The following is a 13,801-nucleotide window of genomic DNA, read 5'->3' on the forward strand; positions in this document are numbered from 1 at the left end:
TTTAATTCCTGTTTTTCCCTAGGAGGGTGGGGCTGAGAAGAACAGGTAGAAGAGACAAAGCAAGCAGATAAAAAACGTTTGCCAATGACAAGTTATCGCCAAGTCCTGTCGGTTCTTCTTCAAACCTTCTGTATTGAAATCTAGGGGTCGTCCACTAGCTCATTCAGCTGGAGCGCCTGTCTCACCCCCACAGCGTTTCCAGAGCTGCTCCCCTGCCGTGAAGCTCCAGGAGTCTGATCTGAACAAGCTGGCTGAAACAATCTGAGTGAACACAACGGGGAATTAGATACTATTAAGGATTTTGGTTAATTTAGTTTGTTGTGATTATGGCATTGTGATTTTGTTAAAAGAAGTGTGTTTTTATTTGTTAGAGACACGTAAGGGAGTATGTAAGGGTGAAATGATTAGTCTGATTTACTCTGAAGACCTCAGAGGAAAAAGTGAGGAATAGATAAAGCAAGATCAGTCAAATGCTGGTAACAGTTGAAGCTGGGTGATGGGTATGTCAGAGTTCATTAGAGTACTGTCTCTATTTTTATACCTATTTCTAAAATGCAGTTTTAAAATAAAGTTTTTTTGCATACAGAAATAAATAAATTGCTAAAAGCTAAGTAAACAATCTCTCTATATTTTTCTTCTTCACTAGGACTGCCTTTGCTCGGGCTCTCTTTGCTTCTCCCCCAGAATATTATGTCAGAACAGCCTTCTTGCCGGTCCCTTGCCTCAAGTCTCCTCCCTTCTAACGCACCCCTCACACACAGCCTGAGTTACCTGACAGGCCAACCCAACCATGTCACTTCTGCTCAGAAATCTTCCGTGGCCCCACACTGCCTCCGGGACAGGTCAGCAGCACTGCGAGACACACATGGCCTCATGAGCTGGTACGTGGTTCCTTCTCTAACCTTCTCTCTTGCTTCTCTTTCAACAGGCTGAGCTTCTTCTACATTCCCTAATGCATCAGTCTCTCTCATTCCCCCAGCCCTGCCCACCATTCCCTTGCCCTCCTCTGTCTGACAAACTTCTCATCCTGCAAGTCTTAGTCCTAACACAACGAAGTATGTAAGAGACAGTTGTCCCCATGGAAGATTGAGATGATAGCCTTTTCTCTGTGCTCCTTGGCTTGCCCTTGCCCTGTTCTGCTCTTCTGAGGCACCTTGTTTTTTTGCGCTCTTCACCCCTGGTCATTATCCTATCATTTACTTGTCATCTGTCTCTTATTAAGTGTTAAGTTCTATGTAGACAGGAACCATGCCATACACGCACACATACACATATGTGTATATGCATATATATACTTGTGTATATATATATATATATATATATATATAACGTGATGAATGAATGCTCTTATTATAGCAACAAGCAGACTGACTATAATAGTTTATATGCATAATGCTCCATAAAATGATATGCTGATTTAGGGCAGTGTATTAGTCAGGGTTCTCCTGAGAAATAGATCTAATAGGATGTATATATCTTATATACTATATGTATATATATTATATACATATTATATATATATTACATACATATTATATATATATTATATATAGCAGGGCCTTGAATAACTTTTCATTCAAGTTCTTTCTTGTTTCATTAAATATCATTTTGTTATAACATTGATGAGATGCTATAGGAACTTAACTCTTTTTCATATCAGTCTATGGTAAAATTGGTTCTGTTGTACATTGTTTGGCTTAAAGTCACAGAACCTATCAATAATGGTGAGTGAGGACTTACTGTATATTATATATATACAAATTTATGTATGTGTTTGTATATGAACAGATTTATTATAAAGAATTGGCTTCTGCAGTTGTGGAGGCCTGAGATTTGCCAGGTGAGTCGGTGAGTTAGACACTGAGGAGGAGCTGATGTCTCAGTTTGAGTCTGAAGGCAGAAAAGAAGTCAGTGTCCCTGTTCAGAGGTTGCCAGGCGGGAAGCATTCTTTCTCCCTTGCAGGAGGGTCAGCCCCTTTGGTCTGTGCAATCCTTCACCTGATTGGATGAGGCCCACTCACATTAGGGAGGGCAATCTGCTTTGCTCAGTCTATTGATTTAAATGTTAATATCCATTAAAAGCACCCACATGGAAACACCCAGGATGACATTTGGTCAAATATCTGGAGCCTCCTGAAGGACCCTCCACAGGACCCTGCTTCAGAGTTACTTACAGCCAACTGCAGTTTCTAAATGACACAGTTATACATTTTAACAAATATGTGTTTTCCGCTGTGTGGCAGGTGCTAGGGGTACAGCAATGAGCAAAGCAAAGTCCTCCCTTTCTGAAGTTTGCCTTCAAGATTCTCACTGGTGGATCTCCAGCCTTCCCTTCATTATTATCAGGTATATGTGCTCAAGATTCTCACAGATGAAAGAAGGAACTTCCCCTGGTCTCTCATCCCCCTGTAGCTGCAGTCTAACTTCCCTCTTCCACCCTGTATTTCCACGCTTCTTAGAACTGCAGCCTACATTCAGGGACTTCACTCTTTCACCAGCACTTCCCTATCTTCCACCTCACCATGCTATTAAGGAGCTTTAACTAGAACCCCCAGTTTCCACCTAGACACTTTGGGTTCTTATCTTTTCAGACCTTTCTGCTTTTCTTGACACTTGATCCTGTCCTTTTCCTTCCTTGTCATGTGTGTCATTGCTCTCACCTGGCTTGCTCTCTTCCTTCTCTATCTCTCCCACGAGCCCCTCTGCCTCCACCTTCCCCTTCAGTGCTGAAGTTCCCAAAGGTCTCCATGCCGTCCTCCCCTCACTCTGCACACCTCCCTGGGTGGTCTCATTCCCTCCATCATTTAATCTGCTACCTTTTTGTTGATGACTTCCAAGTTGGCATCTCCAGTCCAGACCTCTCCCCACATCTCCAGACTTAAACATTCAACTGCCTGTTGGACAGTTGCCCAGATCCAACTTGTCCTAAATGGATCACGTCACCTTCTCTCTGTTTCTGTGAACCCTTTCCCAGATGGTGGCACCACCTTCTGCCTAGTCACCAAAGCTAGAAGCCTGGATGTCATCACTGACTTTTCCCTATTCCAATTCCACTGCCAAAATCCCCAGCCTGGAGCTCTAGAAACTGATGGTGGGGCTGAGTGTGGGGCAGCATGAGCCCTCTGGAGTCCAAAGAAGCTGTTCAGGAAAATAACCACCAGGTTCCAGATGAGACGAAGGTACCTAACAGAAACTAGGAGCCCAGAGGCAGAGAAAATAAGAAACTGTCACCTTCATGTCTGCAAAGAGATTGGGCATCAGTCATTCGGTGACCTGCTCTTATCACTATTAATTACTTTCCCTTCCCTGTGTGTTTCTTGTCTGTTTTCCTCACTCTACTGTGGGCTGGTGATGATCTGTGGCTGTGTTTGCCTAAGAAGGCACCTTCTCTATGTTCCCCCTCTTCTCTCTCCATCGGCTCTTTGCACACTGGTCTTAAAACTACATCCTGCATCAAATTCAACTCACTGAAAAGCATCTGTTCTCTATCCATCCCTATATGTTTAGCCACCAATATAGATAGATATCTATATCTACACCTATATGTGCATTTTAAGGTTCTTAATTTTGTTTTTGAAATTAATTGGCCTTGAGTAATTCATTTAATAAATAATCTGGTGTAATTTCTCAGCAATCATAGCAAATACTTAGGACTGTAAAGTGGGAAAACCTGAACTATAAACTAGTTTCTAAATTTCCAGTTTTATAAACAATAAATTTAACAATAAAATTTAATAACATTATCTTCTTTAAACATTAAATTTAGTGTTTATTAATTTTAATTCTAAAGTTTTTTTAAATTTTCAGAGCCATTATTAATTTTTTTTTGAGTCTCAAAGATTTTTGTAGGCCTCTGCAAAGCTTGAAGCTCTTAGACACCACACCTGTCACTTTAGGGCCCAATAGATTAAATGCCAACCCACCCCATTCCATCCATCCTCACGCTGCCACTAGTACCCTGAGTCAACTCATCTGAAGCCACCGCACCTTGGTCGTCTGCTTTCCTTCCCCCGGGTTAGGTGAGCCTCCTAGCTGCTCCTAGCATTTTCAGTGCATTCGTTTATGACTTTTATATTGGCTTGCAATTACTTTAAATGTATCTGTCCACTATACTGTAAACTCATTAAGCATAGGAATAGGCTTTATTTTGTTTTTATATCCTCAGGGGATGCTGCATAGTAGGTGCTCAATAAATACACATTGTACTAATTAATGAGTAAATTAACTATAATCTAGTGAAAAAGAGATAGTCTATTGAGGCTTTAGGATCTATGAGGTATGTCTCTACAGGTATAATGGTGACTTACAGGATGGGATTGAGGTCAATTCCACTTGGGGACAGGGAAGGTAGCACTTGGGCTGATGTTTCAATAGTGAAGGTAAGGGCCGTGTTTGTACATGGAAGGGAAGAGCCAGAAATTCTCCATGGAGTGAGGAACATGGGGAGAGTTAGCAGGAGAGAATGACTACAGAGGTGGTCAGGTAAGAAAGAAAAAGACCCAGAATTTGATAGAGAGGGAACCAGAGGAACAATAGCTTGAGATGCAGTTTTATGTCCCCTTAACATTTCTTTTGATCTTGTTAATAATTTAATAATATTCATCATTCAATCATTTACTGAGCTCCAGCTGAGTGCCTGGTACTATAGCTGCAATTTCTTTGCCACCTCTTTCCAGTGGATACGGTAGATAATGAGAGCTGGAACTCATCCCTTCGTTTTAGACACAGCTTACGTCTCACACCAGTGCCTGTGCTCCCCCTGCCCCTCCCCTCTCCCCGGCAGCTCTCCACATAACCTGGTCACCAATTGTCTGAATGATGTTTACATAACTTATAAAATAACTTTCCCAGGGCTCTCCTCTTCCTTTGGTTCCCGCATTATCTATTCAAATTCTCATGGATTGTTCCGCCAGAAGAACTGGAAGAGAATGTAAGTTTATTTGAGTGAAAATATGAAAACATTTCTAGAAAAAAGGTCATAGACTAAATGACAAGTATCACACACACACACCAGCACATCCTCCACTGCTTCCTATGCCAAACAAGTTCTCTTAATTTCCAAAATAACAAGTAACACTTGCATATCACAGTGGGGCTCAGCACCACAAACTCAAGTTCAAGGTCTGGTTTGACCTCCTAAGGGAGCTAGATATATAAATAGGGCTTTGGAAAGGTTATGCCTCTATCATCTTCCATCAGCGGTAGCTGGCCTGAGAGGTCCTTGGGCTTTGATCATATACCTAAGAAATGGATGCAAGAAATTTCTGGTTATTTCAGGTGTCTCTTTGGGTTCTCAAAGGACAAGAAACATGCCTGTCCTTACAAACTGTGTAATATTTTTTTCTGAAGGCAGAACAAAGCATATTAGCTACTAGAAATCTTGTTTGTGCAGTATCTGCTGATGCTTTGGATCCAGTGGGTTAATTAAACAGACACCACGTTGCCAGCACACAAAGGGAACATTTTATGAGTTGAAATTTTTGTTTTACTTTCTCTGTTTCAAAGAAGAGCATCTGAAAAAATAGTCCTGATTTCTACATTGAGGATCTACCTAATTCAAGGGTAAATAGGTAGCCATAGGTTACAAGTGTCTTTACAAAGATGACATGGTGTGTGAGAGCCAGTGGAAGGTTGTGGAGTGAAAGATGAGCTGTCGTCTTGAAAGCACCCAGACAGAGGTGAAAAGCAGATGAAGCACTGGACCGACAGTGTAGCCCCCTGTTCGGTCCTGGGCTGCTGCTACAGGAAATCCAGATTTATCCAGGAGGGAAGTTGTTGCTAGGCAACTAGGAGATTGTGGATTTAAAGCATGTTTGTTGCAACCTGTCAGTTGTTAAGCATCAGATGAAAAGAGAGGAAGCTGGCTTCGGTGGTGAGGGGACAACCAGAGGGGACACCCTGAGTACCAGGAAATGCGTCATGAGTGGAGAATTCAGACTAAATCTCTCAGAGATGGGGGGTGGGGTGGAAATGCCAGACTGTCTCTGATGGGAGAGGTCACCGAGACATGCTGTCTCCTGGGACTGGTGAGAACGGGGTGTCTGACGAGAAGGTGGGCTCTGGGGTATGTGAACAGACAAGTTATGGGACTCGCTTTGGCTCAACAGAAACTAGGCCTTTTTCTCTCCATTGTGACTTCAGTCCCGGTATTTGTGGTTGATGAAAGCAAAACTGAGTTTGGAATCTAGGGCAGTCAAAAGGTCACTCCATGAGACAGATTTCTTGCTAGTCTGAGGAGTCCGAGGAAGGGAATGTTGCACTGAAGTGTTTGAGGGGGCCATTTCTGGGAGCAGAACAGTGGGAACAATGGAGCCCTCTGCAAAGTGGCCGTAATCTTGCTTTGGTAAGAGCAAAAATGCTTTTCGTTTCAAAGAGCTTTTCCATGTCTTCTTTACTGTGAATGTCACTACCACCCCATGCATATGGAACACAGGCCTTACAAATGGGGTAGCTGAGATCCAATTAAATGACAGCAAGCTAGGGGCCAACCCAGAGCCAGGCCCAGTCTCCTGGCCACCTGGAGGTCTTTGTGTGCTCCACTGGGCTGCCTGCTTTCTGGCCCCCTCACCGCTGGTCCCATGCTCAGGGGAGAAGCTGATGACCTCCTAAAGAGACTTAAGGAAGAATCATCTGTGGCTCTATTGAGACCCTTTAGAAAAGGATATATATTAACAGTAGGCAGGAAAGAAATTTTAGCGCTGAAGCTTTAACCTGGTGTTTGGCTTCAGAAGTTCGATGAGCCCCCGCCCGCCGCATGTCTGTGCCTGTATTTCTTTATCTGGAGAGAAGGTTTAGAGCTGTTGTCAGATTTTCAAAGGCAGTCCTAATCTATAAAAAAGTTAAGAACTGCGGTTCTGTAAAGATAAGAAATATGAGGACAAAATCCTTCCTCAAACTGGTTTACCCTGGAGAGAACCTGATGCCCCCTAACACATGGGTGCTCAGTCTGTACGTACTGACCAAGACCAGCGCCCAGGCCTTGTTACCCTCGGAGCAGCCTTCCCAGGGGCTTGCTCATGTCCTAAGTGACTTTAGTTTTGATCTTTAGTACTTTTTAAAAAAACATTCATAAAAAACATCTGATCTGTCATGAAAAGAAGCCCTGGCCCACTGTAGGCCCGGAGCCTAAAAGAAATCAAGTCAGGCCAATGGCCACCAAGCCTGGCAGCCTAATGTGCATTTAATGCACACTGATGTTCCTCTCTCTGGTTGCCTTTTTATTTCTTCTTTACTGAAATCTGTTGACCCGGGGAGATTTTGGCTATAATAGACACAGTTTTGTAGATGTAGGCAGAAAAAAAATACTAATGCTATAAATAAAATATATTTGCTGTGGCTTAATAATTTTCAAAGAACCAAAAACGTATTTTATGATTTTGCTTTGTTTTCACCTAACAGCTATGCTGCCCACCCCCTCTTCCCCGCGCTGCTGGCTCTGGGCATCACTCCTTTCTATTCCTTCCTCCCAAACCCGCACGCAGAAGTGGGAGAAAGTTGACAGTCCAAAGATTCAGAAATCAGAAGGGAGAGGAAACCACAAAGTTAAGTCATTAATGGGACCTCATTGTAAAATGCCGCAGATGTGGACCTTTTCCAGAGAATTTCAATGTAGCTATCCACCTGAAAGTTGAAAGGCATAGTTAAAATTGAGTAACCCCCAACGAATGATGACAGAGAGCAGAAACCATGGCCAGCTCACACTGGGCAGCGGGCAATCCACCCACATTTATTCCCCATGATTCAGGAATTTAGGGAGCAGAGCCAAGAACAAAGCAGGACATTGAAAGGAGCATGGAGTCTGGACCCCCAAGATCGGGTCCTTTCTTTCCCAGAACACAATGTTCAGCCGCTTCGTAGTCTGAGAGACATGGATAAAATGAAGTCAGAAAAATAAAAAACTGTGACAGAATAATATCTGAAGGGAAGGAAAGAAAGCTGAATCACGCCACGCTGGAAGCCACTGCAGAGGGGAAAACCATGGGCCAAAACCTGGGGAGGCCAGATTTCCTCCATCGACATCCACTGAAAGGGGGAAGGGAGGGAAACCATTTCCCAGCAGTGTGGCAGGTCTTGGCACCCGCCTCAGTTCCCCTGCTGAACTCCCACAAATAAACATCAGAGCAGAAGGGACAGATTTGCTTCTCAGCAAGATTTCAAAGCTGTGTACCAGAGTAGAGAGAAAACAGGAAGGATCTAGAGGGAGGAGAAGGAGGAGGAGGGGCATGCTTACCTCAGGCCAAATCAGATGGGAAACATCCCAACCGCTCACCCGAAACTGACACATCATTTTTTATGAGGTGAGAAACGTTTCAGGTAGTGTTGACAGTCACTACCTGATACCGTGGGCCAAGGTCTGAGCTTCTGGGTTGCAAGCTGGGGGCGGTAAGCCCGAAAGACCACAGGTGAAAACAAGCTCTTTCAAGCTCTCAACTGAGGTGAAACCAAGAGGAGACAAATCTTCCTGGAGAAAACCCCTCCACCTGGCTGCTTGTTTCTTTCCCAGCCCACCTGAGTCTCGGGGCACCCAAAGAGCATTCAAGTGTGCATCTGTCCGTGTGGGGACGGGTGGGGTGAGGTAAGGCTGTGGTCCTGCATTTGGATTATTTAAAGATGACAACACTCACTTCTGACTCCAAGGGGCCAAGGAAAAACACAGCTGGCCCCAGTTGGTGCTAACCCCCAAAGCTCCTCTCCAATTCTCTCCGCTCCCAATTCTCTCCGCTCCTGGATTTCAGAGGCTGGAGGTCGAGCTCCTCCCCACGTCACAGCTCTGCAGGCCACACACACCCAGCTCCTCACAGCAAGAGCAGGTGCCATCACAGTGGTTTACTGGGATTGTCCCTCTTTCTTTGTTAACGAGCACTGACTTGACATTTAATAAAATCTTATTTGTATACTGGCGTACATGCCTATGAGAAAGAGCCTGGAGCAGAGCGGGCCCAGCATTCCCCTCACTGGAACTCAGCGTGGCTGGGAGCCAACCAGCTGCAATAACAGCCTCATCCCAGAGACGCCCCCCCACCCCAGGCCTCAGGGCAGCCCCCGCCTCCCCACTGCCCCTCTCAAAGGGTCTCAGGGTCTGCCTTCATCTTTTCCATGCCCCCTCAGGGTGGCTTTTCTGAAAACACTGTTAGGGTGGGTACAGGAGCAATAAAAGCAAAAATCCTATTTTAATGCCTGTCATTTCTTTTAGATTTTATAAGTAATTTTTAAAAAGTGTTTAGCCACTCTGCCCATTTGTCAAATGAAAAAGCACATTTGAAGGGCACCAGCCAGGGTGTTTGTCCTCTTTGCTTGGGACCCGTGTGTTCTGGCTTGGTCCGGTCTTTCCCCACAGAGACGGGCAGAACAAGAAGATGGCCAGTAGGAGGAGGCCTCCAGGCCCCTGTCAGCCTCCTGGTTTCTCCTCTAGGCAGTCTCTGGGCCGCACAGAGGCTTTGTAAAGAGAATGGCAGAGAGGCCCACAGCACCCTGGTCTTATGGTTCATCCAATGAAGGTGCTTCGAAGCCTCAGAGGCATTTGAGGTGCTGTAGTTATGCTTGCTCTATAGAAATGGAAATTGTGAATCAAACTCCTATGTTTTAGGTCAGTAATTCTTAGCCCTGGCTGGACATTGGAATGACCTGGGAAGCTCTGAAAAATACTAAAGCCAGCTGAATTAGAATCTCAGGGCCTATGTAGGCGCTGGGCACTCGCAGTTTTTAAAAGCTCCTCAGGTGACTCAGTGAGCAGCCTGGCTGGAAATCACTGCTCCAGGGCCCACCTGTCTCAGTGTTGGCCTTCCTAAGCTGTGCTGTTGTGACGTGGGCTGTTGCACGTCTTGAGGCTAACAGAGAGTTCAGTGAGGGCGGGAGGGGCACGCGGGGAGCCTTGGCCTCACAGGCACCAGGTCCGGGTTTGAGTGGATGGATGGGTGGGCGCAGATGTGGTGAGCAAGCACGCAGGTCCCATCTCAGGTCAGTGAGGGTGATCGGCCAAAGTTCTCTCTCTCTGGCTTCTGAACTCTAGCAGCATGTAAGGGCAGGAGGACTTTCTGGTCTTTCTTGTCTGATAAAGAAATGGTCCAAAGCCAGTGGCCTGAGTTTGGGTTTAGTTCCTAATGGAGTTTGCCCAGGTTCCCCTTTATCCTTCTGCTTCTAGAACTGTCCCCCAGAATTGCTGGTCATGGCCCAGAGGTACATTTACCTATACCAGCAGCCATGGTCCTTCAAAGAGAGGCACAGGACCCTGCCCCTTTTCTGGTGACCAGAGGATGGCACGACCCTTGGTGCCCAGGGAAGCTCAACAGCTCCGCAATCCCAGGTACCAGTCTCCTAGCTGTGCCAAGGCTCACTGCCCTCACTGCATCGCCTTGCTCTGCGGTCTGATTCTGCAAACAAACCAAGGAACATGTCTGAAATTAGCCTCCTTTGTAACTTCAGACAGAGAAGTTTAAATCACATGGCTTTTTATTCTCCATGCAGTGTGGGGAGCTGAGAGACCCTTTGGGGGGCCCTGGGCTCTCAGTGGCGGTACCCTCCACAGGTCCCGACGCCTCTCGTCACCCTGGAGGCCCACCCCGATGGGCTGGGAACAGTGCGATGTTCCACCAGAGAGTCACACTTTGAAAGGGATAAAGTGTGAGTTCTGCCAGGAACTGTGGGGTCTTGTTTTATTTTGTTTCATTTTTAGAAGCCTTCATCTTGCTTTCTAAGAAAATCTGAGTGGCCTTTTGGGACTTGAGAGATAGCAACCATTAAAAAGGCAAAAAAGGTAACTTTCTCAACCAAGTTCTCAGTGACCAACACTCCTCCCAACACAGTTCCAGAAATTAAAATGTAGACACAAGGAAAAAAATTCAATGCTAGAAGCATTATATATGTTTCTTTCTCTGAAGGATTCTAATTTTGAGTGTTCCTTAAAGTGCAGGCTACAGTGAGCTCCTAAGGTAACAGGGCAGACTCTGAGCCTGGCCCAGATCTCCTGAATCAGTCTCAGGGGGTGGGAATTTGGAACTTGTATCTTTTACCAGCTTCCCTGACGATGTTCATACACTCCAAAGTAAAAAATGCTGCTCTCCACCTCCTTTCCAGACACAATTCCCTCTCATCTGACCCTCTGGCAAAGGAGAGGATATTATCAGGTCCCGAGAAGGACGTCCGACAGGCAGTTCTGGAACACAGGGTTGCGCTAGGTCAAGGCTTTCCAAAGTTTTGAGACTATGAAATTTTCTGTTACTTTTTTTTCTACTCAGAAACAGCAACCTTTGGGGTCAAGAGCAGGCCCAGAACAGGGAGCCTGAAGTTCCTGTTTTCTGAAGTGAATTAAATGTTTTGCATTTTTTAAATTTATATTTTCCTATTATTTTATAAAGTATTATATTTGCCTGATAGATGAGTGACGGGGCCAGGGAAAGTCAACTATCTTGCCCATGATCACCTGGCTAGGAAGCAGTAGGACAGGGAGTCAGACCAGGCCTCCTTCTCCTGTCCACGCTGCTAAGGGAGGACTTATCCCACTTTTGGGATGGACTCAGAGCTGCCACAACCACATACCTAATGGTGACTCCCAGGAGCCTGGGCCAATACTCTAGAAACGCTATCAGTTGATACCCCTTGGCCTTTAAAGCCTGGAACTTCCTCAAGGACTGTCTTGAAGCCCAGGCTCTTGCCCTTTCTGCTTGTCAATTCGTGGGTCTCCAGTGGTCTGTGACCAGGCCCCACTGCCCAGGAATTACCTTCCAAGGGGCAAGAAGCTAAATCCCTCTCTTACCACACGGAAGAGTTTGAAGAAGTCCACGTTGGCGTAGAATGTGTCTTCCATCCACTGTAGGGCGCCCTGGGAGAGGGAGCACGTGGCCTCACGGACTGTCTGCGCCCCTCGGCGCTGGCTGAAGATTAGGAAACGCCGCAGGAGGGCTTCGCTGCAGGCGACATCCTTCAGCGCCAGGTCTGGGACTCCGTGAGCAAACTGCAGGGAGGAGAAGCGACACTGGAAGACCACCTGTGGTAGGAGAGCACCTCCCTGCCAGAGATGTCTCTGTCCTCACCCACAGAACCTGTGCCAACATTATTTTACACGGTGAGGGGGATTAAGATTGCAGATGAAACTAAGGTTGCTCATCAGCCGACTTCATTTTCAGATTATCTGGGTGAGCCCAAAATAATCACAAGGTCTTTTAAATGTGGAAGAAGGAGGCAGAAGGCACAAAAAAAATGCGATGTGAGAAAGACACGGTGGGTCACTGGCGGCCTTGGAGATGAAAGGAGACCACCAGCCAAGGGGGGTGGACTGGAAACTGGAAACTGGATTTCCCTTTAGACAATGCTTCCCCTCCCCTTACCCCCGCAACCCTGAAAGAGTGCAGCCTTGCCAACACCTTGACTTTCAGACTGCTGACCTCTAGAACGTAAGATAATAACTTTGTATTGTTTTAAGCCATTAAGTTTATGGTGATTTGTTAGAGTGGCTATAGGAAACTATTATACTCCCAAGCCTCATTTTGCCAGTGACCATTCAGAATTTGAGAGATCCCTTCTCAGCACAGCAGGGCTCGGGTACCATCAGGGCCTGCTCCTTGGAGCTCAGGCGCGGGGGCCACAAGAATGCATTTGGAGTGATGGATGGCAAATGGCCACCCCCCTTTTTCTCACCAGATTTAGCAAATAAAAATACTGGATGCCCAATTAATTATAAATTTCAGATAAACAATGAACAACTTTTAGAACAGTACATCCCAAGTAGTGTCCAAATGGGCTGTACTTAGGCTAAGAAATTATTTGTCGCTTATCTGGAATTCAAATTAAACTACGTATCTTGTATTTTATCTGACAACCCTAACCCCCAGATAGGCCACATCCTGCAGCTCCTGAGGAGCCCCTTGGCAGTGACGACTGAAGCACAGTTCCCCAGACTGCCTCAGTCCTGGACAGGACACTCGGCCACCCAGCACAGAAGCCGGCCTCCTGGAGTCCCGGACCCCAGCAGAGGACAAGACCTTGGGTACCGTGAACAGGTCCCTGAGCTTCCCAGGGCTCTGCAGTCTTCCCGCGGCTTCCAGTGAGTTACACAGTCCCCTGGCCTGGAGAGCGGGCCCAGGCTCTGCTACCCTCTGCGTGGAGAGTGTCCAGAGCACAGATAGAAGACTGATCCTGAAGCGAGGCACTGGTCACAGATGATGCTGTGTTGGTGTGGACTCCGTCAATGCCAAGGGACTGTCAGTGGTTACATAAACTCCAGCAGAGCCTTCCTGTCTTGCCTACACTTCTTAGCCCCAGGGAGAATCCCTCCCCCAACCCTAATCCCAGAGTATAAGACATTTTCAGGTGGAGGGAACAAATGAGTTTATTTTGTCCAAACCTCTAATATTCCAGGGGAGAAAAGTGACAGAGAAGAGGATGGGGGACTTGAGAAGGTTGCACAGAAGGTCAGTGGGAAAGCTGGGTCCCTGCAGAAGTCCCCAGCTCATTCTGCTACTCAGTCACTGGTTCATGCAGTGCTCACTCACTGAGTTCCCATTCTGCAGGGACTAGACGAGTTACTGCGGAATCAGAGACTACAAGGCACACTCTGGCTGTGTAGTTCAGTTGGTTAGAATGCTGTCCCCATACGCCAAAGTTGTGAGTTTGATCCCCAGTCAGGGCACATATAAAAACAACTGATGATGCGTAAAAAGTGGAATGACAAATCAATATATTTTTTCTCTCTCTCCCTTCCTCTCTCTCGAAAATTGACCATTGTTTTTTTAAAAAAAGGAAAGAAAAAGAAACCAGGTAAACTTTCTGCTTTCTCAGGTGCTCACTGGCTACCTGGAAATACAGGC

General features: G+C 46.0%; 1 protein-coding gene and 1 long non-coding RNA gene across 6 annotated transcripts in view; both read right to left on the bottom strand.

The window, feature by feature from the left end:
- ABCA4 (ATP binding cassette subfamily A member 4) overlaps positions 1-13,801 on the bottom strand; it is a 128,697-nt gene that overhangs the window by 94,576 nt on the left and 20,320 nt on the right. For all 5 annotated transcript variants that reach the window (XM_036026444.1, XM_036026443.1, XM_028511498.2 and 2 more), the window contains exon 6: positions 11,752-11,949. In XM_036026444.1, the coding sequence (XP_035882337.1) occupies positions 11,752-11,949 (198 nt within the window). The remainder of the gene's footprint in view (positions 1-11,751; positions 11,950-13,801) is intronic.
- LOC118500697 lies at positions 9,217-11,553 on the bottom strand. Its single transcript, XR_004903273.1, has 2 exons — positions 10,186-11,553; positions 9,217-9,508 (listed from the first exon to the last, which is right to left on the bottom strand). It is a non-coding gene; the product is annotated as an uncharacterized LOC118500697 (long non-coding RNA).

The sequence above is a fragment of the Phyllostomus discolor genome, chromosome 5 (genome assembly GCF_004126475.2).
Source record: "Phyllostomus discolor isolate MPI-MPIP mPhyDis1 chromosome 5, mPhyDis1.pri.v3, whole genome shotgun sequence".
Classification (NCBI taxonomy): Eukaryota; Metazoa; Chordata; class Mammalia; order Chiroptera; family Phyllostomidae; genus Phyllostomus; species Phyllostomus discolor.